The sequence below is a fragment of the Bactrocera neohumeralis genome, chromosome 2 (assembly GCF_024586455.1).
Source record: "Bactrocera neohumeralis isolate Rockhampton chromosome 2, APGP_CSIRO_Bneo_wtdbg2-racon-allhic-juicebox.fasta_v2, whole genome shotgun sequence".
Lineage (NCBI taxonomy): Eukaryota > Metazoa > Arthropoda > Insecta > Diptera > Tephritidae > Bactrocera > Bactrocera neohumeralis.
Genome location: NC_065919.1, coordinates 92,663,575 through 92,691,084, shown reverse-complemented (window position 1 = coordinate 92,691,084; position 27,510 = coordinate 92,663,575). Strand labels below are relative to the sequence as shown.

Sequence of the window (27,510 nt, the reverse complement as noted above, 5' to 3'; positions counted from 1 at the left end):
TTTTTAAATTAAAATTCCGGTTAAAAAAATGTTTATAAGATAAAAGTAAAAACACAAAGCCTTGTTTACACAATTTTTCATTACCTACAACATTTTTTCTATAGGACTCGTAGGTTTGCCGGAAATCGGAATAAATCGTTTTTAACGCTTAAAAATTCAATTAAGACAGATTTGGTATTACCACATAACATTACCAGAAATAGATGCTCTGTGAAATTCAATCAGAAACCTCACAGGTATAAAGTTAAGCGGATAAATAAAAATCCGTATATTTGGTATACGGAGACTCTTTTTACACTTGCTCTTATTAAGTTTTTATTACACTGATAGTAATTTTTAGCATAACGGCATGCTTATAATCTGAAAATCAAGTATATAATCCCATACACAATACCCACCATAATACATGTACATACATATGTATAAGTACCTACAATATCTCCACTGATTTATATATACAAACATTGTCTTTTATTTTCAATTGCAACAGTAATGTATGTAGGAGTATAAACCCATCTAATGAAATTAATGGTTTTAAACAAATTGTTTTATTACAATTTATTTGGTAGCCCTTAAATTAAAACTTTTACTAAATTTTTAATTTTTATCATAAATATTTTTTTATTTTACATTCATTATTAAAAACTACATCTCATAGGTGTGTTAAAATGTGTGATTCTGATTTGAGTTGTCGTGTACTGTGCAGTTTTATTTAACTTTGTGTTATACTTTTGCCATTTTGTATTGACTGTTGGTGATAAAGGCACTATGTTTATATATAACATTTACTTTATTGTTTTTACTTTCCTTGAACAGTTATAGTACTTTATTGTTTTTACTTTCCTTGGACAGTTTTAGTAAGTTAAATATATTTTTTTTACAAAAGCAAAATACGAACTTTTATATGTATTCATGCTATTTTTATTTGTAAATCATAAAAAGTATATAAAATTCGTTTATTTTTTTGTATTGTATTGTTTTTAATTTTTATTTTTAAAACTAAAATCTTCAATAATAACTGGAAAATGAAGGAATGATATATAAAAAATAAATTATTAAGCCAGAACGTTAAACGAGGTAGTGCTTAAAAGAAATAAGTCATTTTCTAAAGAGATGGAGCTTTTAAAACTATAAATATTTTTTATTAAACAATAATCTTTCATTTAACGTATGCACATGTATGTACATTAATATATGCAAATATATTTGCTTTTATATTTGTTCATTTCGGCTGATTAATCCCATGAATTCGGACCACATCTTCTTGTCTTAAATTAGTATACAGGAAAGCTGGGTATATATAAATTCTTTACATTAAAATCTTTCATATATGGTATTCCACTCAAATTTTTCAATGGTTATTTTTATGCCTATCTACCTACTTAGTTTTTAGTGTAAATATTTTATGTCTATTAGAAAAATGTTTTCGAATTTAAGTTTTTTTCTTTAATTCTAAAGACTTGTATCGTAAAACTTTTGTAAAATATTTGATATATGTATGTGTATGTATTTTAATATTTGTATTTTTATAATTATTTTAAGGCTAACAGCAGAGCGTTCGCTAGTGGTAATTGTTAAAATCACGCTTTCATTTTCTAGCTTATGAAAACAAAATAATTATTACTTTTATAAGTTGTTTTTGTCTTTATAGTTGTGAATCAAAAGTATTAACCATATTGGTTTACTAATTGTTGTAACAGCAAAGTGAAGTACTTCAATAAAATAATAATTTACTCGTTTTGAAAGGGACAATTTTTAACAAAAGAAACAACTTTTCTCAATAATTAAATTAAACACTCTTCTGTCAGCCTTTATTCTGTGAATAGTGTTGATTTCATTTAAATCCCCTCTTCAATTATTAATCCTGATGAATTTCTAGTGTATACAGTCTATATTAATTATTATTGATGTAAATAAATATACTATCTGTTCTTTTCTGCACGAAATTTATTATTTATATATAATTTTTTTAATTTCTTTGTATCTAAATATATTTATGTCATTCAAAAATTATTGCACAAGTCGAAAGATGTTAGTCGCAATTGATTTAAATGAGTGAAAGAGTACATGCTATAAAATTATTTTATATAATTATCCTTACATGAATGTATCGATCTCCTATACAATACTTTATGTGAGTCAGCTAACATCTACCTAAAACGAATGGAACTTACATAGCTATATAATGGAAAATGCACTCAATGCTTAGATAGGTTCAGCGGCACGTCTGCAAATTAAGAAACAGTAATTAAAATAAAATTAGATAATTATAATATTATTTAATATTAATATCTTTCTTCAATACACACAGCCTCAGAAACTATTTATGTAGCTATTCAAGGTAACGATCCTTATAATTTTGAGCAAAGCTGAAGCATTTATTTAATGTGTTAAGTTTAACGATATTCGTGGTTGATCTGAAATAATGTTTATACCTGTATGAATTAATAAACCACTCAGGGGCGGATCCAGAGTAGAATTTTTCGAAACTCTCCATAGTTCCACCCCCGTGGATCCGCGCCTGATACCATTGATATGTAAACCATTTAATCGAAACAGCAACCAATGCCAAACATTTGAATAAAGAAAAGCTGAAAACATCCATCAAGTTTTCTACTACAAACTGGATGGAAAACTGTACCACGTATCTAGCTAACAAGGAGGAATTACTGCGACGACAAATCTCATTAATCTCGATATAATCGGACGAATAACAAAGCATTTGTCCACTTAATTAAAGTCTAGCTTAACACAAGTTACGACAAATGGAAAGTCTAATAATTAATAAAATAGTCATATTGATGTCTTTGATCAATATATAGTATTCATTATTTACGTACCTGAACTATGTTCTTTTTTGCTGCTAGACATTTCTTCTGGAACCAAGTCAAGACCCGTTGCATTATTCGCAATTGCGCCAGCATCTAAATCAGTCGTTCGCTCAGTCATTGTTGCCGCTGAAACTTTTCTTCCACCACAAGCATTTTGAGATGGATGATCGGTAGGTACCACTGATACGTTGTTCTGGCTATGCCCATGTATTAAGGCTGATGAAGCCAATACATGTTGTTGTTGCTGTACTACTGCCGCCATAGCCGCATTAACTCCATTGTAAGCAAAGGTATGAAACGCTGGCGGTGAAAGCCTCAGGGAAGCCGTCGCCGTCGCCGCAACTGATGACAGATGCAAAGGTAAAGACATGCCACCATAGTGTGACCATAGTTGGGGTTGTCTCAAGGCAGCCAATGCAAAATATGGATTCATATAAGCGGTCGGCAACACCGATGGAATGTATGATCCAGCAGAACTATTTGTTCCTCCATGCCCAAGAGAAAATGTACTCGTTGAGACGGGCGAACTACGTGGAACTTGATTTGAGTTGTCATTAGGTGCCACTGCTGAATACATATAATAGTGATGAAGTGGTGAAGGAACTGTGTTATTATTTGGCGATCCACGTAGCAATTGATGACTCCCACTACTGCAAGTATTCACATGAGAAACAGGAGTTTGATGGTCCTGAGTTGAGTAGATTTCTTCAGTGTGACGATCCCCTGACGAGGGGTTGACAATACTTAATGCAATGACATTGGGTGAAGCGAATTGTCTACGAATTGCTGCAGTCTTTTTTGGTACAGTTCTTGATATAGTGTCACGCGGTGAATCGCAAGTTGTCTGCGGTATTGGTGGCGAGTTTTCTCTACTATTGCCAATTGAACACGAAGATGATTGATTAACTAGAATTGCTGATGATATCGAAGCAGGTGAAGATGTTCTACTAAAAGCTGATAGATGTCGAGGTGATCTCGCTTCATGAGGACCGCAAGAACTTGACGATATTGACGCTGTTGTATCTGTGAGCACTGACGTGCTCGTAGGAGGTACATATTTTGATAATGGCATGTACGGCACATAAAACCCCTTATTTTGTGAATGTAAATGAGAATGACTTCCGGAAAGTATGGTAGATGTGGTATCTATATTACTAGATTGTTCGGAGGCAAAACGGGTTTTACTGTTTAACATTCCTGCATCACTGTTAATGTGCAAATCGTGCGGAGAAACGTAGGGTGGAGACCGTTTTTTTGAAGCTGAAGTCGACGGTGATTTGCCTCCGCAACCAATATTACATTGTTCTGGAGATTTGGGTGAAGCAAGCATTGAACGCAAATAAGACGGATCATTATAATGCGTTTGGGGCGAAACATGTTGATGTTTTGTATGATAGCCCTTACTACTAAGAACCGTGGTTTCGTTAGTTATTGTACTAGGACCAGTATTTGCAAGTGATATAGACGGTATTGTGCTACTACAGACATTACCCCCTAGTAATGAATGAATGCTATATGAGCTGTAAAGGCGTGTAGGTGTAGTTGTCAATACTGACTCTGTTGTCTCAGATTTTGAATACGTAGCTGATGACGACCGAATTGAGCTGTTGCCGCAAGATTGGCTTATTTTTGACAGTATGTTACTATTTGCATTGACGTTATTACGACTATTGGGCGATTTTGTTCTATGATGTGGCGCCGACGACGATAATGTTGCATTATTTTTCGCACGACTTCTCTTTCCTCCAGCTGAATTGGAATTATCCTCTAAAGATACTTTTTCGAATTCGCGGAGGATCCGCTTTCGTGGTGATACATGATGCTGTGGATACTCGACTAGACGCGTTGCAGTTGACGCATTCGATGGTGAAACCTAATGTAATAGACATTAACACATTAAAAATGTTGGATTCTAAATATAGTCTTATTAACTTACCTTTTGCGAGATTGTATTAGTAGAACCACAAAAGCTATTGGTAGTCTCAATTGATTGATTTATCTTTGATAGCTGAGCAAGGCGTAAAGGCATTCTGTCAATCAACTTTTGGACAATTGTACTTAACTTAAGTCGGATTTTGCCATTCTTATGTCTTTTATCGTCACCACGTTGATCATATGCATCTTGAAAATATAGTTTATCTGATTGAGAATTGACGCTGCGTACCTCTAATGTAATGCCATTCAGAGTGGGTTCTGTCCCGTCATTCTCATCCATCGTTGATATCAAATCTATATTTTCAACATTATTCATATTTTCTGGAGCGTTTATTTTATTTTCTTCTGTTGCACTGATTTGCACATCTTCAGTGGGTTTATTTTCAAATGGTTTGTCATTTTGACAGGGTGAATGTGGTAAAGAAATCGATGACGGAGTTGGCGTTTTAACTTCCATTTGTTCGTCTGTAAAATCGTAACCGGTTAACGTTGCTGTAGATGAGCTTGAGCAACAATCTTCTTCATTTATTAGCCCACATTTAATTTCTTCCTTCCATGTTTTGCATTTAATATCACTGTCTTTATTAACATTTATTGGTTTTGTGTCACGTTGATGAGATGGGTTCAATAATGCTTTGAAACTCTGGTTTTCTTCTAACATTTTTTCATGACTTTTTAAAATGAAATTTCCATTAGTGCACAAATTAGTGTCATATGGCCTTCGATGTTTTCTACGAGCAATGGCAAATGCAGCTTTAGTCAAAATAACGATCTTAGGTCGCTGGTAATAGAACGACATGGCTTTCGAAATGCTTTTACGAGGAGATTGTTGTTTCCAAGAGTGTTCTCGTTGCCATGGTGAAGATTGTATGGAACTGTTGTCATCAGAAACTATAAATAATTTTGTTTGTTAGGACTTAATTAGTTATTTAACTCAGCAGAAACTTACAGCTTAGAGATGCTAAACTTTCATTCTTAGAGCATGTTATCGATGTGGCCAAAGTAGGGGTAACTGTTGATGAAGTGGCTGACGGTGTGCGAAAAACTTTCCTCGGAACCGATATCCATCCATTCTTTGAACCTTCTTTAGAACGCGCCAATTCTAATATGACTTTTCCATCTGAAATAAAAGCCGAACACTTCAGTACATTATTCTAAATAAAATTAATTGTTGACTAAAAATATGTATTCATCAATATTATCCTCCATGAAGTGCAGAAAGCACTACTTACTTTTGAAAAATTTCAATCTTCCGCCAATATTTCCACTGCTGCTAGATGAATTATAGGTTTCGGTGTCATTATTGCTGCTGCCACCATTTCTATTAACCAGAAGTTTTTCCGTTTTGCTGTTATTTATGTCTTTATCGCCAAGAGCATGGCTGCTATTATTGAGTGTAACAGCAGATGTTGAACTCGGTGAACAATCAATGACTCCAATATTTGAAACTTTAACACCACTGCCAACAACTCCGCTAATTAGGTGAGCTGATAGGGATGGTGTGCATCCAGAACCCAATGCAGCAGCAGCTGCAGCCATAATTTTATCGGTGTTTTGCAATGATTTATTGGTAATTGGCGATAATAAAACAATTGAAATGATTGTGAGTGCTGCGGCTTTATACAAGGTTCTAAAAATTCTTGATGCCTCTGTCTTTGGAACCGATTTAAAGTCCTTTGTAGTCGTTGACGTTGCAACAGCACCATTTCTCGCAGTACACTTATTTGTCGACACAACCGTCTCTTTCCTTTGATAATTTTGTAGAATTAACGAATTTCGCGCACTATTTGGAAGTTGTAAACAAGACAATCTTGAACGTTAGGAGGACGACATAAGTAATATTTGATATTTTCTTACTGTTGTTGTCGAATTATTTTCATTAATTTTCAATTTATTATTAATACGATTTTTTCTATATAAAAAAATCATTTTTTAGTGGATCACACGAAATCTGTTGACAATTTTTTATTTATAAATTATATTTTGTCACCGAGATCCCCTTGCTATCATAGTGCTATACAAAATATCATTCTTTTGTTTTCTTTGTTTTGCTAGCCGAACCAGAGGCAAATTGTCTTGTGCCTTATTTTCCAGACGTTGCAAATTATAGATCTGAAATTCATATGCATTCGATTTTTAATGTTTTTATCTCACTATTTACTCCATGCCTTCCAAATATATAAAATTCACCTCAGATATACTTATGTACATATGTATGTATGTATATGTAAGCACTAACGTAATTGCATTAAAATATTTTATTTGTTTAAATTTTTAATGTGTATGCACTTTTTCGCAATGGTAAATAGTTCTTATTTTATTGAAATGGTACAGGACAAAATGTGTATGGGCATATGGTCATATGTACACAAATATGTATATCCTTCACATGAATTGGTAAATAATGCAAAATTTACACATCCGTAATGGCCTTTTTAATTCGCACCGACATAAAATATTGCAACGTTGTAATTACATACACTCATGTATACATTCAAAATTTAATAGATTAAAAATTCACCGTGTACTCTCTTCCGAGAAAAATAAATATAAATAAAATAGTCATATCGCAACTTGCTTGCAAGAGAAGCCTTTGTGCTCTAGCGCATTAATTGCCCATATCCCTCTTCCAAATACCCTTTGAGCAAAGAATTTCAAAGCCATGTCAAAAAACTGATGCCTTAATATTTCACGAAATTTAAGCACACCATCTCATTCACAACTTATGCCCCAAACCACTCCAATGCATAACAATCAATCAAGCAACTCGTCATCTCTTTAACTGCAGCATGCCCAGTGCACTGAGCATATTCAACATATCGAACTGATTGCGATGTTTGAGCACCAGCTACAAATGTAACTACAAAAATAAAACAACAAAAAGTGACAGATTGTGATGTGTAAAGTGAATTACTAAATGCAAAAGCTTTACAAGTATAGCAAGACTGAGAGTAATGTGAAGCAGACAGTCCGGCAGGGCGGCCTGTTTGGTCTTAAACAGCTTACAAAAACGAAAGGTAGAGATATTCATCCATACACAAATGGGAGCTTAAGTCAATATATAACTCTCCGCAAAACTGCCATTTTGTTTTATGAATTAGTATATGTAGTAAATTGAAGTCTATATTCAATTTGTGCAGCACATTATATCATTTGATATTTAACATATTTTTACGATATATTTTCAAATGTGAATACACACATGTGGAAATATATGTATTCTGATAGTAGATGTTATTTTCTAGTAAAGTTGATTGGATCATAGTGCAGCATAAACGGTGCAATAGATTTGAATGATGTCCGATTACAAAAAGTTATAGTTCGGCAACCGGAATGGGGTAAGCATATTTTTGGAATCATTTGATAATGATAAAGAAACTGCTAAAATGGGAGAGATATAAAGACCTCTCTTTATCAAAATTAATTCATATAAATATTTTTCAGTGAATTTCCTTTTGGTGGAGAGCAAATGTAATTGTCTTTTGTGCATTCTCTCTGTTTATATGTTCTCCGAATCTTTAAACTGAGTTAATTTTAATCATCCAAATAATTTTTCAGTCGTTTTTTTAAAAGCCTTAAGAAAATTTTGCAAATAATGAATATGAATATTCTGCAAAACCCTATTTTCAAAACTTTGTCAGTATGTGCGAGTAGGTATATACATACATATTTTTTATCACCGATTTCAGCATTTATTATAGACATATTACTTCTCAACATTTAACAAAAACATCTGAGTTTATGCTGGTACTTATAATTGTTTATAAATCATATTACTTACATATAATACACATATACTATATAAAGACATCGCCTAATATCACCATAAACTTATTAATGCACAATGGTAGAATGTATACAACCGGATTCATAACCCTCCTAAATTCCTAGGGCTTTCATTTTGCACTTTTCAGTTTTAGTATGTTATTATTTAATAAATTATCGTACCTGCAATTATTTTCACTACAATTTACTTGACCCACAAAATTATATTTTTTCTGGTATTTATATTAAGCACATGAAATTGCAAACTACTACTTGTACTAAAAACCATCAAGTGTACTCAAATTGGAAAGAAATAGGCGATGGCTATACAATATGAGATACATATGTATATCGCCAAATTAAATAAAACACATTTAAATGAGTTTTCAAGTGAGCACCTGGCTTAGGTACCAACATTAAACTTTTTATCAAACATGATTTTGCTAACTTTTAAGCCGAAACTAGACAAATATTTTAGTTTACTAATATTTGTGAACACGTATAACGTCTCAACGGTGGTGAAAACTTTCATGCAACACATTTACCTCGGCCATGAATGCATACATACTTATGTATTAATGTGCACCATACTTGATCGGAAAGGCGTAATAGGAGCTATCTGGTGTATGCTGGAAGGGAAGAGAAATATTTGACAATTACCCAAGCCTTTTTCTATGGAATTCACTTTAATTAATAAGATCATTTGCAAAAAAAAAAGCACACAATTTTATTTTGATCAGTCACATTTTCAATATTCTCAAATTAAAACATATGTACGTCAGTTAATTATAAAATCAAGTCAAATGGAATTATTAATGAAAAATGCAGAACACAACGCGAAACACACAATAGAGAAACACAAGGCGATGAAGCAACGAACTAAACGAACGACAGCAAAGAAGAATTGTACGAACGGACAAATGAACGACGCAGGGAATGCAGCAGAGAATTTAAACATACATATGTATGAATGAATGTATGTGCAATATGATTATACATTCTCTGCTGTCAACATAAAAACCTCGAACTCTAAAAAGGCGCATCTACTTATATGTTATGTATGGTGTAGCAGTCGTAAGCATCATATAAACAGGGGTTTATTAAAGAGCTCTATCGTTTTATCTCATAGAAGAAAGTTTTTTGGTTGCTTCTTTTAATTACGTTATGTGAATTCTGCACACTTTGACGTCTGCTGCGCTGCAATCAGCATGCTGCTCCGATTATTAGTGAGCGAGTGTGTAAGCCATATGTTACATCGTGGGAAAATTCCTCTGAGCGTGGGAAAATTTTGTATCGGCAATATTTGTCCCACTCGCACGAAAATAGCACCCAATATTTTAGAGGAAATTTTTTTAGTACACTTTCGTAGGGTAATACATACATAATTTTTAGAAAAATCTAAATTGTAGCATTTTATTAAGGTAAAAGCTATAATTTCTCATATCTCTGGCTTAATTTGCAATTTTTTTAGTACATTTTGACAGGGTAACTTAACACTAAATTTTTTAGGAATATCCAAATTGTAAAAGTTTGTTAAAGTAAAAGCTATAATTTCACATATCTTGGCTTAATTAACAAATTTGTTAAGTTTACCTTTTATGAGAATTGAAATTTTAATGCAAAATTTTCTCATGTAGTGTGCAATTTTATGCAATTTTAAGTCAAAACAGTAAAATGAATAAAAACAAGCTAAGCTTTATTAAATTTGATAAATATATAAAGTTATATATTTTTAACGGGGCATCTCGACAGGCAAAAATTTATGACATACTAACTGCTATTGGCATTGCCAAATCTGTATGTGGGCATTTTTTATGATAACATAATAGGGGTATTCTCTTGCTCTTGCAAAACCCTTGCACGGTGTAAGAATTGCATATATTTCCTCTTGGTCAAGAATGATAGAATACAAGATTACGACGACCGCCATTACGAAACGTCATAGTTCCGTGTTGAGAAGAACAAGAGTGAAAAACTGTCAAATGGCTTGCAAATTGTAAACAGAAAAGTAAACACTTTTGTAAATTCGCAAAATATTATTAATTCTTTCAATTTTAATGAAAAGTTTTAGTGAAGCGATTGAATATTGTTGAGTGAAAAGATTTGAATCAGTTGTGATTCAAATGGAGAAGAAACGTGTGTTGTATATAAATATATACATATATTATAAGTTCAGATGTATGAAATTATGATAAAAGAATTGTGAAATTATTAATTTAGTATCAAATATATCATTTCTTTTGCAAAATAACACCCATTTTTTGGCAACTTTTAAATCGGCCGGAAAACTGAAAAAAGTCGTTTTCGATCCTTTAATTGCATAATAATTATTACAACAAGCCACTGCACATTTCATTTTAAAAAATTAATATATTTATGCTTAGAAATTTAAATAAATACAACAGTACACTTACACTGGTTTTCTTCATTTGAACAATCTCCACACATGCTACTCTATTTATTGTGGATGTGCCTAAAACTAATTATATACACATTTTCTCGCAACAATATTCTAAACATTCCACTGAAATTTTTCCTGCAAAGACGAATGAATTAATATTATTTTGGGAATTTCAAAAAGGGTTTACTTTTCTGTTTACAATTTGTATGTATTTCTATGCTTGTTCTTCTCAACGCAAAACTGTTACGTCACGAAATTGTTGAACAATGTATTTGTTTTTGTAAGAATTGTCAAGAGCTAAACCGAAAAAAACTAACTGTAAACTAGTGTCGTAATCTTGTATTCTATCATTCTTGCTCTTGGTGCACCGGCACAACAACAAACACACGCAGAAAATTATTTGCAATGGCTGTAAAATATGTCAGACCAAAACCTATGTATATTTGCGTGCAATGTCACGCAAAATTATAATTGCAACCCTGTTTTAGCTGTCATTTTACATAAAGAATTAAATAAATGTTTGCTGTCGAGATGCAAAAATTACAAGGCATCTCGACAGGATAAAATCTATGTCTTACTAACTGTCAAATCTATTGCTATTGCCATTGTCAAATCTGTATGTGAACATTTGTTATCTTAAGATAATCATTTGCGCAAAGGCGTAGCAGGAATAAAGGGATGTTAAACTTATTCCAGTGTGAGAGCGCCTCAAAATTAGCGTTTTTTATAACATTTTCCATTATGGCCAGATTGAACAAAATTACAATTTTTGGGCATTTATCAACCTAATACCCAACATTTAGTACGAATAAAAATTACTAAATATTGGTTATTTATTATATGGAGAAACTATTTAAATCTTTTTAAAGAATATTATAACAACTGACTTTTGTCATTTCAATACCCAATAATAAGATTTAAGCTTGTTAGTTCTCGATCATTAAATGTTTTTAATCATTTTCCATTGAAAATAAAACTATAATGCTTAAAATTGCAAAACGTTTCATCAAATACCTTTAAATTTCACAAATTTATTTAATTTATAAGTGGTAATGAGACGTTTAACTCCTTCCAGTGAGAGAGCAATTGCTAAGCGTCAAAACCTACTGAACTTTCACAGCTAATCGAGTTCAGTAGGTTTTGACGTTTAACAATTGGAAACGAGCGATGGCCAGATTGAAATCTTAGCAAAAAAATGTGTAAACGGAGGGATTTGTTGTATCGTTCAAGACCACTTATAAAAAATGTAAAACATTGAAAATTAAATAAATTTGTGAAATTTAAAGGTATTTGATGAAACGTTTTGTAATTTGAAACATCATAGTTTTATTTTCAATGGAAAATTATTAAAAACATTTAATGATTGAGAGCTAACAATCTTAAATCCTATTATTGGGTATTGAAAGGACAAAAGTCAGTTGTTATAATATTCTTTAAAAAGATTTAAATAGTTTCTCGATATAATAAATAACCACTATTTAGTAACTTTTATTCGTACTAAATGTTGGATATTGGGTTGATAAATGCCCAAAATTGTTATTTTGTTCAATCTGGCCATAATTTAAAATGTTATAAAAAACGCTTATTTTAGAGGCGATCTCACACTGGAATAAGTTTAATATCCCTTTATTCCTGTGCAACACTATAGCGCAAAACCAAATATGCCCTGCGAGAAATATTTTATGATTCTAAATGCCTTTGGTGCCATGCAATGCCTTTTATGTTCCAAGTCTTTTAAAGATAATAGGGAATATATCCTTAAAAGACATTTTGTTAATTTTTATTATACTATTAACTATTTAGATTAGATGCTTAATTTTAATTCCAATTTCTCACTGGGCTACTTTTTTTCGTGCTCACCAACACAGTGACAGATCCTCTCATGCCAGTCATTTTATTGTCATTTTGGTGGCTTGACAAAACGGTTTTAATTTCCTTAATATTTTGAACAGGGAGCATGTACATACCTAGCGTCGATGATAGCAGCAAAAATGATATCCCTACGCCCCATATTTTTTATTATGTTGTGACAGCTATAATTTCCCAGCAGGAACTGATGGAGTTCATTATGCTCTTTAACTGAGAGCATACGGGGCTCACTATGTGGGTGTTCAATAGGAATCCTGTCGTAGTCCGGAGCGCAGTGTTCTGACAAGTCCTAAGTCCACGACCATATTGGTGCGGCGTAGTTGGGGACCAGCCGGAGGATTGCCTTGTAAGTGGCCAACAACGTTTCTTTGTCATTTCCCCCCCAAGTGCCGCCAGCTAGCGACTTGAGGATTTTGTTGCGGCTCTGTACTTTGGCAACAATCGCGGTCGTATGAGGAGTGAAGGAGCATAGACCATCAAAAGTTACACCTAAAATCTTAGGGTTAGGCGCTGAATCTGATGGAATGGGCCTAGTTTATATAACATAAAGATATTAAAACCCTACAATATCAGAGAAAAAGTAACTAAATGAGCCTGTCCGTTAAATGAGGAAGAATTTATGAACAGTCATAGGGCTACCAAGAAGAACATGCTTAAATAGTTGATTAATCTTTTTTCTAATTGCTGCTTCCGACTGAAATTAGCTACAAAAATCTCGAAGCAAAGCGACCCGATATCCCTTTAGAAAGAAAAAATTATAACAAATTGTTTAAGCTTTTCTTTAATCTTCTAAATTAGTTAATATGTACAAAGTTTTCGCGTCTTCAACAATAAATGTGAATTTTAAATGTAAGACGAACCTATTATTACAACATACATATATTAATATGTTCAATATTTTCATTTACAGAATGTTATCTTTATTTTTTCTCAACAGAATGTCTTCAACAAAAACTTAGAGAAAAATTTCTGTAAATGAAAATAAAACATGATCACATGTAATATCTACATGGAACACTTAATTAGGTCAATAATTATGTATCTCCTTAATAAAAATATCAGAAATATTTAACGGCAACTAATTAATAGCTAGTTAACATTAAATTCCCTATTATACAAATTGTTCTTGACTGTTAGCCGAAATTTCCATAAGCCGCCAAGCTGATTTTGGATTTAACTCGTTGGGGTCTCTACAAAGAACCCACACATAATTCACTCGCATGACCTTGTCTGGGTCACCTTCCACTACTTCGTGGTTCTTATCACGAACACACATAATTTGTTGCGCTTGAAAGGTAACTATAAGTACTGGCCCCTGCTCCATAACTTTACCCATCGCCAAGTCTATATTTTCGATATCAAGGATTTTCGAATCCAAATACATACCAGACTTAATAGCTTGGTTTATAGGTGTTGCAATTATATTGTAGGTGCTTTCAAAACACCAATCCTTAAGGATTTCTAAATTTCCCCTCACCATTGCTTCTAAAATGTTCGGTATTATATCAGTCTCGCAGTCGCGAAGAAACTGTTTTTGATCGAAGTTTGGATCAATTTTGCATAGCTCTGTAAGTGTTTCTGATAACTCAGTTTTCGAAAAAAGTCCTCCCATAACATCTGAAAATTTATCCGTTAAGAGGCGAGAAGCGCGAATCATAGGATTCTCCGATTCGTCGTATTTAAGTTTCCAGTCAAGTACTTTATTCACATATGCATTGTTATTTTTAAAATTTTCCCATGATTGGTAGAATTTGGAATCCTTGTGAAGCTCGACTCCTAACGGAATAAAACAAAATACAAATATTTATTAATAATTAGATATAAGTATAAGTACAATTTTTGCGAACTTATATTTGAATGTAATAGTTACATATATAATATCTATATATGTATATATATTTCGATCCTATTTTGAGTAATTAGGAAAGTTAAAATCAATTTGGAGCAATTCTATGCAAATGAAAAGGTCGTATGACTAATAATTAATGAATTTGAATGTGCTAGTCGCAGTTTGTTCCCAGAAGAATAGGGCCAACGAATTCAAATTTTATTTGGCAAAAGATTTTTATCCCCGATCATTTATAACATCTGTTCTAGTTTTTCCCAAAATGTTTATAACTTATTACACTTTGCTGGATACACCTTGTTTTTAGGCATAAATTACACTTTTTTAGTTTTAGTATTAACAAAAACATAATTTTGCTTCTCTTAATAAGTAATATTTGCAACATAAAATGCCTTTCTTGATTTTGAAAAATTCGGGCATGTGCACAATTCGAGTCGTTAAAGGACAGAGATGGTTGGACTTACTATATTAGCATTTTCTATATACAACATTCAAATTAAAATACTCGCCCTTTAATACCTGTTGCATCAGCATTAGGCTCAACCACTCGCTCATCACTTGCATATTCGACTTCAATGCGTTTTCGCAATTTTTGAGGAGAGCGATAAACCCTTGAATTTATGCTTTGAGACCCTATTTCTTGTTTAATCATTTCTGTAGTTGTAGATATGGCCTGAAAAGCAGATGTCTGTCCAATTTTTTCACTTTTCTCAGTTATAGTTTCAGTTACACCTTTAGCCGTCTTTGAAATTTCTTCGGATAATTTTGTTGCTTTCTTTGCAATATCGGATTTACTTGCTTCGTCTATTACATCACTTACTTTGTCCTTTATACTTCCTAATTGTTCCTTCAAAATATTTGAAGACTTTTGTGCCTCAGATTCAACTATATTAAATTTCTGCCTAGCCGATTGAAGAGCTTCAGACTGCTCCAATTTCTGTGCTTCTTCGCGAAACTTTTTTATATTCTCTTTCATTTCCTTATTTTTATCAATTTCTGATCTAATATTGTCGATGAACTGCGAAAAAAATCCAGGTCTTCGGCTTGGTTGAGAATAGCAACGCTAGAAAAAAAAAAGAAATTATTATGTTAATATGCCTACATAAAAGTTCAGTTACCTGGTTATGTAGTCCTTGCCAGTAACTATAACTTTGGACGAACCGGTGGTAATTACCACGGGATGCAGCGAAGAATTTATACTACATGTATGTTGAAAGAATATTTATATATTAAAAATTATTAAACTTAGTTTGGAAAATCTAATTTTTCATATTCTGATTGCTATGAACTGGTTAACTTACCATAGCTAATAACTTTCGAACAGCTATAAATTTAAATTGAGTTGTATGTCAAGATTAATCAAATCCAATTTAATTTATGTAATTTGGTACTAATTCCGTTGAAACACATTCCATGAAGAAAACATCACGCTTTTTAAATGTCAAGAATGAATGTCTGTCTGAGCTAACATGTTGCCATACAATTTTTTTATTTAATATCGGTGATGCCGTTTTCATTATTTTAGGTCCCATTGAATAAATTTATTAGATTTACCTTTCAACCGATTAACGAAACTTCAAAACATTGAAATATTTATATTTCCTTTATTACATATACATATACAGGTTATGTATAGGCCTAATAACATTGTGCTACGCTTTGCGTCAGACATATCCTTTGAAGAAGTAAAGCAAAATGTTGGGCGACCTTGATCGTTTAACGCTTTGTCAAGAAACAGTCGCCATTTTTATTAGAGAGAAACACTGAAAGCAAAGCGTTTGTTCTTGAATTTCCTTTCTTCGCTTCCTTGTTAAAGTATGAATTTTCAAGCAAAGCGAGAAAAGTTGTATGTGAGTGGGCCATAAGGAACTATACTTATATATGTATACAAACTTTAAAAAGAATTTCTGATAGCACGAAGACGATCTCGTAATATTATTTAGAAATTGAAAAGAAACTTTTGTTGTCCAATCACCATCATTCAGAGTATAAAATATCAGTTTAGACTGATATTAATAAACCTGCTTTAATCAGTTATGACAATATCAGAGGTGTCTAGGGTCACATTGACAATGATTATGCGAACCGTTAATTTGAGCATATGTAAGAATAAATTAATGTATTTTGGAAATTTTTTATTCTTATATATGTGTATATATTATATTTATGATCGATTTGATCTGATGTATATATAATTTCACAACGTTTGATTTTTGAAAGCATGTGTTCCATTTTGTGCATACTAATCATTTATCAACATGTTTGGTGAGAATTTTTGTTGCAAGAAATTGCATTTTGTTATAAAATAAATATATACTTGTTAAATATTTTAATACTGCAAGTTTATAACTAATTAACTTTACAAGTAAATATGCTGGTATTTTGAATGTGACGTTTTTACGTATTTTGATTGCCCTGTGTCGCGAAGTAAAAACCGTTAGGAAATATAAAATTACCAAAGCAGTGGATTTCGTAGAATATTACGAAGCAGGTTTTTAATTTAATCTTAGAGTAAAGTATAAAAAGTCCTTGGACGGAAAAATACGAAAATTGTATTTCAAATATATATGTAAAGTATAAATACGGTACGGTGAAATTCGTTGATAAATTTTGTTTAGGAAAAAGAGAAAAATAAATTACGAAATGTTTGGTGCAAATCTGAATATTGGTAACCGAATGGTAAGTGGAGCGAAAATTTCCGTTATTCATGTAATAAAATCTTCACGTTTGCCGAAGGATTATGCATCTTCTTTGGAACTTGGGTTGGACTTAAATTACATGTCCGAAGTATTTTTGGATACTACGAACATAATAAGCAGATGCTCACCAAACCTTTCGCCTATATCTACAGAAACGTCAATATCGCAATTTTCTCCAAACACTGTGTATGCATTTTCACCATCGCAACTATTGTCGTCAACTCCAGCCTCCACAGTCGGTTGTACAATTTCAAACAGTCAAACAAGACCTAAAAGTTATGGATTCTTTAATGCCAACAATGAAAATTTTGGTATGAAACCACCATTTCTATCTTCACAAAATAAAGATTTAAAACAGGACAAATATGAAATCGACCAAGAACCTTTGGCTCAGCAAAGGCATTCCCAAATGTACTCGGAAGCTACTTTAGCTCAAAAGCAGCACAAAAACGAAATATCAAAGTCTCTAAAAATGTTTGCAATGTTGGCGTCGTATAAATATGGAAATGGTAATAACAAATAATTTTGCTATAACAGTATTAAGCTTTTTGTATATTTATATAAATTCTTAATTTTTTTCGGGTGAAATAACATAATAAATTAAGGGTAACGGGTAAGTAAATGAAATCAGGCGCCATTAATGGCGCCCGTCTGGCTAAAGTAGATTTTTATGCATACTTTGTCTAATTGGAGTCTGTCTGTAACATCTGTAAAACTAATAAGAACGTCTCAACTGCGGTTTTAAAATGCTATAAGGTTTGTTCCTTAACTGTACGTTTTTAATCGTTAGCGAAGTTTCTGTTGGCAAAGTGTTTGATATCCCAAAAACAAATAGAAAAGAACAGAAAACAATTGAGTGATGGTTTTGCGACCTCGTTTTGTCAACAATCCCCAGTTCGCAAAGATATTTCAGGAGGCATTCTTTTATTTTCCGGAAGATGGTATTTTAGCTTAGCAAAAGTAACATTGGTAGAGAATTGCCATATTTTAAATTAAATGAATATTTAATGGATTATAAAACTCTGTGAAAAAAAAATTAAATTCTGTCGTACAAGTAAGAAAGAGCAAGGTGCGGAGGCAACCGACCATTTTATTCTCTTGCAACTTGCAAGAATCAACGACAGAGAAATACCTTAAGATGTAAAACGCCAACCATACATTGACTAGATACACAGAAAGGGGACAGGATTCTCTCTGAATTTCAATTATACATATATCTCACATATTGACCAATATTTTCAATCGGAAATCAACTATAGGTACTTGGATTCACAATTTCGGTACCTAGGGGCTTGAACAGTTTCGTTTGAATTTGGACAATTTTTAGTCTTAAGGTGGCATACTTTAAAGGAATTTTTCTTGCTTTGTGTACTGGAAAGTGAAAGAATCGAGTGGCCGCGTCCACTTTTTCAAAATGTTTTTCGCACAAGTGCCCCTTACCACAGCGATCTCCTGTAACAAATTACATTTTTATATCTCAATTTAGTGCTTAGTGCACTTTATAGGTTTTCGGTTAATTTGTGGGCTTGGCAGTAGTCCGATTACGCTCATCTACGAACTCGTAATCCAATTTTTACTCAAGTTACAGCTTGCACGGACGGACAGACAGACAGACAGTTACACGGATTTAAAATTTCCTCGTCATCCTGAACATTTATACATACATATATGTATACATATGTATATTAGGGTGTTTTGGTTTTTTGAACTATTAATTTTTTTCAGTTCCGTCACGAAATTTCCTTGGAAATACCCTAAAAAAAATTCCCTGAAAATTTTAGCTCTTCATATTAACATTATAGAAGGCATACACAAAACAATTAGTTGGTTGATTAAGTTCGGCTAGAAATTGCCCTTGTCGCTACATACGACACAACTTTTAATACAATTTTGAGGCCAACTTCATTTTGAATATTCACTTCGTTGCTTAAACATGAGTTCGGAAGTTGTTGCCTTACTTATTATATATGACGTGCTTTCTTCGACAGCCGAAATAAAATGGCGAAATCGTTTGAAATCGCACGACCAACCCAAACACGATCCAACTAACACAACCAACTTGACAAAATATCAAAAAATTTTGATTTTCATCCAATCAGTTGGTGCAACTCATACAACTGCCCCATATACGTAACAATCAGTTGTACAATTCGATGAAATTGGTACAATAATTGGTGCGTGTATGCCTTCCATTAATTGTTGTGTGTATGCCTTCCATAAGAACTGGGCCGAGGCCTATAAAAATTTTCCATAGAAAATGCACTACAATCGTGAGTTTTTATCTTTAAATTCCTACAGATCAGAGGTATTTTATGGCATCGCTTTGCCTTTAGACGCATATTTCTCAGAATTGTTCACTTTACGAAAGTGCCCAGTGCAATAAAGTCGTAACTCGCACCGGCGAGGTAGTACGGGGCTCTAAACCCGATTTTTCCAAGAATCTCGAATTTTTTTGTATACATCTCGTAAATGACAGGAGCTATAGAAAAAATATACATGACTATTTTGTAGGAAATCTTATTTGCTATAAAAAAGGTCCAAGGTCAAAATCGCTATCATTAATACTTCTCGAGATATTCGGCTTTTTAAGTAAGACTGTATGCAATTTTGATAGATTTTTTAATACATACTATCTATAAAAATTCTAGATAAACTCTTTTAGGTGATACGTACAACCGTTAGGTGAACAAAATTATTATACTCTGTAGCAACAGGTTGCAAGAGCATAAAAAGTAACATAAGTTACTCCCCATTAAACAACTATCTCCCATCGGAATTGGTTCAGCTGCTTCATACATTAGCCATTACAAACAGACAGACAAAGATTAAAATAAAATGTTATTTTTGTACGTACTGTGTATACAACTATAAGAATTTAGTAAAAAGTGAATTTTTTACACTTACAGGCACTTCAATTTTATTTATCTGTACTAATTTTTTTTTACAGATTCGTTAAATTCAGGCAGAGGATCGCCAGTGTGTGACATAATGGATGATTTTTATTGCAATGGATATGTCACAGACGATCCGATTTCATTTGAAGAAGGAAAAACATTGAAGGCAACATCTCATCTAGAGACATGTAATAGTAGCAACAAATATTTTTGCAGTGATTTCAGTAGTCAGTGTAATTGGAATTTTAGTACTGTGAATTATGAATCTAACAACAAAGGCGCGGTCTACCCATGTATCAACAGTAATAATGTTTCTGTTTGGAAACACTATTTTGATCCAAATTTATGGATGATGACTCCGCCACCACAAAATTATAACAATGGCGTCCATTTGCAGAACCAAAAGATAAATACTGCAGCGGTTTCAATAACCGATACTGCTACTGTCGCAACTGTGGCTGCTGCGGCCAATATCGCCTATAACGGTCAAAATATTAAGAAAAGTCAGAAAAGATTTGGCGGTTCAAAGTTGGATAAATTTGTGAGTAAATTTTTATATATGTAAAAGGAATATTTGTATGCTTTCACAAGATGTTGCATCGAGCATAATGGACTTCTTGGACTTTGACATAGTAATCACTTCTTTCTAAAACTCGCGTCCTTGAATGCATCTCTGGCGGTCTAACTCAGAATCTTGAAAACATGTCAGAAACTATTTTTACTTTGTTTGCACTTAGGGCTTCTTGTCCAAATTGTCGATTCTGCGAGAGGGAGCCTGAAACTCCAGAACACCTGCTGATTGACAGCATAACAGGCTTATCTTAGTTAAAGAATTATAATCTTAGTTTTTATAATTTGTTTTTGAATATTTGTAAAACCGACAAATGAAGTTATAAAAAAGGGAGAGTACATTTCTGACCTACATATTTTGCGAGCTAAAAAAGTCTTAAAAATCGGGTTCGGATTGGGGGCTCGATATTTTGTAACCAAAATGCTTTCGCTTCTGTCTCTTTGTACTGATAGTTTATTTGAGAATTTTGTTGCAGTTCTGTCTTTTGGAAATATTCAAGTTCGTATGTAGTTATCAAACGAAACACTTATTATTTACCGATTCAAACCGGGTCATGTCCTCCATATAACAGTCTTCGTACGTGCGTTAGCTTGCGCAACTTCGTTCTGGATATTGTCTCAGGTTACGGCATGCAAAGAGGTGGTCAGTGTCATGCGGAGACTCGTTGCATGCAGGGTGCAGGGGTACATTGGGTATGTCAGGGTCTATTCTGGATAAGTAGGAGTTTAACCTGCTACAATAACCAGAACGAAGGTGCGCTGGGGTCACTCGCGTTTCTCGCGGCAACTCGAGCTCTTCGTCTGCGATGGGTGGTGCTTTGACTCCAAGAACGCCATTCATGGGAAGGGAGTCAGTGAAGGTGTTAATGGCTCCACTGTGAATGGCGGTCAGTACCTGTTGAAAGTCAATTGCGTCCGAAGTCCGGTCGGCGTACTGTTCGACGTCGTTGACGTAGTCAAGAAAAGACCTTTTGGTGCTCCTAGGAGGCGGTTCCGCTCCAAACAGATGGCTGCAAGGGTGATTTCTACGAAAACATCACAACAGCAACTGCTTGGAGAGGACTTCATTATACTCCTTAACTGGGAGCATGAACGTCTCACTGTGAAGGTGTTCGATAGGAGACATCAAAAGGCATCCCGCCGTGGACCGGAGTATTTTAGCAGGTCTGGAGTTTCCTCATCTGCGTACCACTGCATCCAAGCGAGCATATTGGTGTTGCGTAGTTGAGGACGGGCAGGCCGATTGCCTTGTATGTTGCCAACAACGGAACCCCCTGTTTAATTCTTCTCAGTTTAGATGTTTCCCCTCGAAATAGGACGAATCAAAAATTCGACTTTTTTTCAAAAAAAATAGTACGGATGATTGACGACCGTTCAGTAGTTTTCTCAATGTCTTGCAGTAGCGTGGTGTGGTTGACTGTGTCAAAAGCTTTTGACAAGTCCAACGCTACGAGGATCGTTCTCTCACAGGGTGGTTTCTGGTTGAGGCTACGAACTATCTGAGCGTTTATGACGCTAAGTGCTGTGGTGGTGCTGTGCACTTTTCGGAAGCCATGCTGGTGGCTGGCTAGACTCAGGTGGTGAGTGAAGGTCGGGAGTAGCAAGGCCTCAAGTGTCTTCACTACTGGGGATTTTACTTTGTTGATGACATTCTGAACCTCCTCATTGGAGAAAGTAAGTCGAAAGAGGTCGTTTCCAGGACAGTTACATTATCTGCAATCTTTTTACTTTTCAGATGTAGATTAATTACCTGAACAAATTTAATTATTGTACAATTTTACAGTCTGCAGTAAAACATTGCGTATTTTGCGAAAATAACAACGAACCAGAAGCTGTGGTGAAGAGTCATGCAGTACGTGATTCACTAGGGCGTGTTCTTTGCCCAAAATTACGCACTTATATATGCCCGATTTGCAAGGCTTCCGGAGATAAGGCGCACACAGTTAAATATTGCCCACAAAAACCGATTATTACGATGGAAGACGCAGTTAAGGCAGAATCCTTACGTTTAGCGAAAAATTTGTACTTTAAGCAAGGAATGAACGTATAGAAGAAAGTATTTATATATGACTGAACCCCTAGATATTTTTATAATAATTATTTAGATGGAAAAAGAAATACAATTGTTTCTTCTCTATCGACTTGAATAAAAAGTCTCTAATTTTATTTTCACGTGAAACGTATTCGATTTTTGTAACTATATTAAGACATTCATAATAATATATGAACATTTAAAATTGAACTTAAAGTTTATTTAAGAATCTAAATATTCCAGAACTCTCAACATGTTTACTAAAAGTATTACATTATAGTAAAATTAATTTTTAATCATTTTTATTAAGTAATTTTAAAAATGTAGAATCGTTTATTATCTACCAAACAAATAAGATCGATAAAAATAGACACACGTTAAATTTATATCTACACTCTCATTACGTGTTAAACAATTCTGATAGTTTTTTATTTAATTAAAAACTAAACATGCAGGGCTCGTTTCTTTCGTATATACGCAAAGAAGTTTAATACCTGAAGTACACTTCCCAATTAAAATCTGAAATTTCGATTGAGTTTTGTTTTAGACAAGCATTTAAATTATATGGAATATGAAAGACTTATATTTTGTTTTATTAGAAAAGTATACATACATATGTACAAGTATGGAATAATTGAATGTGAAATCATGTTATATTATATTTATATGTAATAAAGTGAAATTACAAAGAGCGTCCAATAATCATATTCATTCGAATCATAATTTTATGCAAAAGGTTGTGTTGATACGGACTTACTAAAGAAGTGACTGTATCCATAATGCCAAAAGCAGTTATTTTTTGTTTCTCATATAAATTTTCTGTTTACATTTTGATTATTTTGGGATATTTGCAATTTATTCGTATTTATTTATCACTCAAAAATACTTTACTGGATCAAATATTTATTTCTGAATCATAAAAATAATACAGAACAAAGTAGTTGATTTTGAGATTATGGATCCAACTACTTTTGACAAATTGTTGTTTTTTTTCTACCGATACAACCGTATATAATTGAATGAGTAGACCTAACGGTGATTTTCCAGTTATGTATATAGTGAAGACAATGAAATTTCTTGTGTAGGTGGATAGGTTTATATTAGGTTGATGTATAGAAAAGAAAATGCATTTTGAACATATTTGTGTTGTGAATCTTTTGTATTTAGTGTGCGTAAGTTCCGACCCTTTTGCAGTTAGTCTAAGCAAAAAAGTCGTATATATGCCATCCTAAGAAGGTCACACAGTAATATTTCGATATTGCTTATCACTATATGAAAGATAGTAGTGAATAAAATAATCCAAATTACATTTCAATATCTCTTTTTTTTTTAAATATAAAACCTAATTTCTTGAGTTGTTCAAATATGAGGAAGTTTTGGGGAAATGGTATTGTGTAGATGTTTTTGTTTTAAAATAATCATGTATACAATTTATTCATCATTTCCCTTGGATTGCCTCTTTTCCAATATTGCTATAAATATTCCATCGGCGTGATCTTGATCTGGTTTTGTATAGAGACAATTCTTTCCTATATTTTTGTAGTTAGAGTTACCCACATTATTCCATTTATTGCGCAAAGCTTTTTTTCCACTGAGCAATTTAAATTGTGGATTTAACTCTAAGCAACGTTGAATAACCTTTAACGAAATCGTTGTTAAGTAAAAGTTTTTATATTAACCATATAGACCCATACAAACCTGTTCGTTTTCTTCTTCATAGAGGGAGCACGTAGAGTAAACGACTCGTTTTACATTGGAGAACGATTTTAAAGCATGTGAAAGCATTTTAATCTGTAATCCAGCAAGACGGTTTAGACGAGCAGGGTCTTTTTCATCTGGATCTAAGGACATCCGATTTTGCATGCCAGATCCGGAGCACGATGGATCAACAAGTATATATTCCACATTTGGGCAGCGATTACTATCTGTAATTTAAAAACTTTTAATTTACAAAACGTCAACTATCGAAACTCTTGTTAACTACCAATTGTGAGCGCATCCGCGTTAATGGAATCTACTATTTCACAGCCTGCTAAATTGGTCATATTACGGAGCAGATTGTAACGTTCTATATTTTGCTCAACAGCATAAATCTTTCCTTTATTTTTCATAACATTAGAAACATGTATGGTTTTCATTCCTGGAGCCGCACACATGTCAAGTACGAAAGCGCCGGGGGGTGGATGTAGCAATTCTGCTACAAGACAGGTCCCCTAAACATAGTTACATGCCGTTCTTTAATCCAATTATTTGTACACAATTTACTTACTTTATCTTGAAGCATGAGCTTTTTTTCCTTTACATAAGGATGGCAAGCCCAGTAATGCTTTTGCTTCGAATGGAATATCAACAGATCGTCCAAATGCATGTCAACCATGTACTCATCCTCCTCAAGCTCCCTTATAGCTTTTAAGAAATCATTATAAGATCCTGAGCTCGCCAAATTTTTTTTCCGCCACTCCTCCATTGCCAACATTTCAAAAACATCAGCCATATTAAGCAAATTGGTATTAACACGTACATAGCGAGGCTTCCAAACTGAGAAACGTAAACCAGTAATAAAATTCAGAACATTTTCAAAGCAGTTAATTTTTATTAATTTAAATATCTTTCTTATTTTGTTTTTTCATTACTAAGTCGCAGTTATTTTCCTCACTTATTGCTTTGAAAACGTATAAGCAAATAATAACATTTACAACAAGCACTGAAGAAAGCACTGCCCAGCAATTTACATAAAACTCAGAAATATCAAATGACTCATGTAGCCAAGATCGCACACCATAAAAAGTGATGAATGGAAATGTGAACATTAGAACACTAAATATTATTAACCACAAATATACTAAAGCGCTAGTGTCATTTGAAAATGCGGCATCTTCTTTAATCTGCCCATCTTCAACGACTTTATCTTCGCTTCCTTCGTGATGCTTTTCCAATGGGTATGTATCTTTTAAATCTTCAAGCATATTAAATTTGCCTTTTTTCATAGTAAAACTATAAAGTGTATTGCTTAAATCACCCAATAATAAGTTTGCTTGCCTTTTATGTTTTTGGTATCATAAACTGCACCGCCTAAGTTTGCTTCAAGCCTTTCGCGATATTGGCTAACTGTTAGAACGGGTTTGCTTTCACCAATCAATTTTTTTCGTCCAAATATAAGCTCTGTCACAAGAATTTTGCAGAGAGCAGAACTTAATCGTGGATTTTCTTCCAAAATCTTTGTTTGTGCGATTGCTTCGTCAATTACTCCTCGGTTGTCAATGTACTGCTTCAATATCGCTTGCATACCCCGCAAACGCTGAAGAAACAATGCACGTTAGTGAAACTATGTTAAAAACTATTAACCATTTACGAAACCTACTGCATGCTTTTCTTCAAAAATTAAAGACTTAAGCGATTTTTTTCGTTCCAGTGCCGCCTTTAAAACAGCAGCAACACGCCTATATTGTGTTGGCACTTTGATTGAGTGCTTAAATTTGTTTGCCTCCATATTTTATCACACGTGACTTTAGATTCATATAGTTATGTATTGTGAGGAACATGGATGCGAGAACAAAATCGAATCGACAATAAATTGCCGGAATTAACTACACAGCGAAATTCGTGGTTGCCAGAATGTTCGATGGTCGATGTTTGGTATCAAGAATGATAGAGAAAGAATGATAGCGCAATGCGCATGTTTGCTTTCAGTCAGCTGTTCTTGCCGACGTCACGGTTGACTTATTATTCGCCCGCGCTATTGAAAGTGAATTCGAATTATGTTTTCAAGTGTTATATTATTTGTTAAATTCTATATTTTTAAAATGCGTTGTGCAGTGTTCGGTTGTAATAATAACAATGGTAAAAATACTGCTACGAAGTGGAGATTTTTTCATTTCCCTAAGGATAAAGCCGCATTAAAACAATGGATTCAAATAATGTACTGAAACAGATAATGGAGCTGGTTTCATCAATGAGAGTCATTGGTAAAAATAGTTTGCTTCCATTCCAAAAAGGTAATACTCAAGCTACATATATATTTAGATAAGTTGATTTTCTACAGTTTTTGATTTTACTTATGATTTACAGGTATGTATACTCCAAAGCAATAATGCTTTGAAATTGCTGCTGGATGACTTAAGACAGCAGCACAAAATTGATTACGTTTTGACTTATCGATTGAACCAGGACTTTTTGGAAATTTTTTTTGGCGTAATCAGGTCAAAAGGCGGTCTTCACGATCATCCTGACAGGTAGGAGTTCAAATATAGGCTGCGTTCCTATATACTTGGTCACAACGAAGGAGCGATCACAGAAGAAAGCAATGTTGAAGTCGACAACACACCAGATTTGGAAGGAAATTAGTTATCTGTAACCGGTAATTATCAAAATATTACACGTACATAGTATTATAAACCTAAAACTACATAAAACATTATTATATACATAAAATTGTATTGATGTTAACAAATGCAAATATGTACTTACATACAATCTAAGTTTTTGCATACTAACCACTGTTTTTTATCCTAATTATACTAATAATAATAACTAACAATTTATTCCATTTATTGATACGCATGTACATATGTATGTTTATTATATTTTTGCAGGTAATATTTTTTAACGTGTGTCAGTTGATCTGAATTCCACTGACCCAATCGAAAAAAATGATGACTTGGAGATTCT

General features: G+C 33.3%; 4 protein-coding genes across 8 annotated transcripts; 1 reads left to right on the top strand and 3 right to left on the bottom strand.

Moving 5' to 3' along the window:
• Positions 1 to 448: 448 nt before the first annotated feature.
• On the bottom strand, positions 449 to 9,423 carry LOC126752783 (protein hairless). Of its 5 annotated transcripts, none has more exons than XM_050463765.1 (6): positions 9,192 to 9,423; positions 5,999 to 6,878; positions 5,716 to 5,886; positions 4,768 to 5,657; positions 2,841 to 4,704; positions 449 to 2,227 (listed from the first exon to the last, which is right to left on the bottom strand). In XM_050463765.1, exons 2-6 carry the CDS (start codon positions 6,303 to 6,305, stop codon positions 2,199 to 2,201), a joined length of 3,261 nt encoding a protein of 1,086 aa, XP_050319722.1. In that variant the 5' UTR covers positions 6,306 to 6,878; positions 9,192 to 9,423; the 3' UTR covers positions 449 to 2,198. The 5 variants fall into 5 exon arrangements, with proteins under 5 accessions (XP_050319722.1, XP_050319745.1, XP_050319730.1 ...); XM_050463788.1 differs by having other exon boundaries at positions 5,999 to 6,549; XM_050463773.1 differs by lacking the exon at positions 9,192 to 9,423 and adding an exon at positions 8,715 to 9,027.
• A 4,143-nt stretch (positions 9,424 to 13,566) lies between these two features.
• On the bottom strand, positions 13,567 to 16,100 carry LOC126753005 (mitochondrial import inner membrane translocase subunit TIM44). The gene is made up of 4 exons (XM_050464099.1): positions 15,949 to 16,100; positions 15,766 to 15,846; positions 15,167 to 15,710; positions 13,567 to 14,577 (listed from the first exon to the last, which is right to left on the bottom strand). The coding sequence occupies exons 1-4, from the start codon at positions 15,949 to 15,951 to the stop codon at positions 13,913 to 13,915; spliced, it is 1,293 nt and encodes a 430-aa protein (XP_050320056.1). The 5' UTR covers positions 15,952 to 16,100; the 3' UTR covers positions 13,567 to 13,912.
• A 1,031-nt stretch (positions 16,101 to 17,131) lies between these two features.
• Positions 17,132 to 23,549, top strand: LOC126753013 (protein nanos). Its single transcript, XM_050464107.1, has 4 exons — positions 17,132 to 17,326; positions 17,384 to 17,855; positions 20,294 to 20,781; positions 22,594 to 23,549. The coding sequence occupies exons 1-4, from the start codon at positions 17,291 to 17,293 to the stop codon at positions 22,858 to 22,860; spliced, it is 1,263 nt and encodes a 420-aa protein (XP_050320064.1). The 5' UTR covers positions 17,132 to 17,290; the 3' UTR covers positions 22,861 to 23,549.
• Positions 23,550 to 23,982: 433 nt separating this feature from the next.
• On the bottom strand, positions 23,983 to 26,430 carry LOC126752999 (28S rRNA (cytosine-C(5))-methyltransferase). The gene is made up of 6 exons (XM_050464095.1): positions 26,204 to 26,430; positions 25,882 to 26,140; positions 25,112 to 25,380; positions 24,827 to 25,055; positions 24,541 to 24,767; positions 23,983 to 24,480 (listed from the first exon to the last, which is right to left on the bottom strand). The coding sequence occupies exons 1-6, from the start codon at positions 26,330 to 26,332 to the stop codon at positions 24,274 to 24,276; spliced, it is 1,320 nt and encodes a 439-aa protein (XP_050320052.1). The 5' UTR covers positions 26,333 to 26,430; the 3' UTR covers positions 23,983 to 24,273.
• Between the last annotated feature and the right edge of the window lie 1,080 nt (positions 26,431 to 27,510).

Bases quoted from the DNA above. Each gene is read 5' to 3' on its own strand.
- LOC126752783 (XM_050463765.1), bottom strand. From the start codon at position 6,305: ATGGCTGCAGCTGCTGCTGCATTGGGTTCTGGATGCACACCATCCCTA. The intron at 5,658-5,715 runs GTAAGTTTCTGC...AATTATTTATAG, and splicing joins AAGTTTAGCATCTCTAAGCT to TTTCTGATGACAACAGTTCC. The intron at 2,228-2,840 runs GTACGTAAATAA...CTTAATTTGCAG, and splicing joins CAAAAAAGAACATAGTTCAG to ACGTGCCGCTGAACCTATCT.
- LOC126753005 (XM_050464099.1), bottom strand. The intron at 15,711-15,765 runs GTAACTGAACTT...TTTTTTTTCTAG, and splicing joins GGCAAGGACTACATAACCAG to CGTTGCTATTCTCAACCAAG. The intron at 14,578-15,166 runs GTATTAAAGGGC...TTATTCCGTTAG, and splicing joins GCCTAATGCTGATGCAACAG to GAGTCGAGCTTCACAAGGAT.
- LOC126753013 (XM_050464107.1), top strand. From the start codon at position 17,291: ATGTTTGGTGCAAATCTGAATATTGGTAACCGAATG. The intron at 17,327-17,383 runs GTAAGTGGAGCG...CGTTTGCCGAAG, and splicing joins TGAATATTGGTAACCGAATG to GATTATGCATCTTCTTTGGA. The intron at 20,782-22,593 runs GTGAGTAAATTT...ACAATTTTACAG, and splicing joins GTTCAAAGTTGGATAAATTT to TCTGCAGTAAAACATTGCGT.
- LOC126752999 (XM_050464095.1), bottom strand. From the start codon at position 26,332: ATGGAGGCAAACAAATTTAAGCACTCAATCAAAGTGCCAACACAATAT. The intron at 24,768-24,826 runs GTAGTTAACAAG...TTTAAATTACAG, and splicing joins CGCGGATGCGCTCACAATTG to ATAGTAATCGCTGCCCAAAT. The intron at 24,481-24,540 runs GTTTGTATGGGT...ATTTCGTTAAAG, and splicing joins ATGAAGAAGAAAACGAACAG to GTTATTCAACGTTGCTTAGA.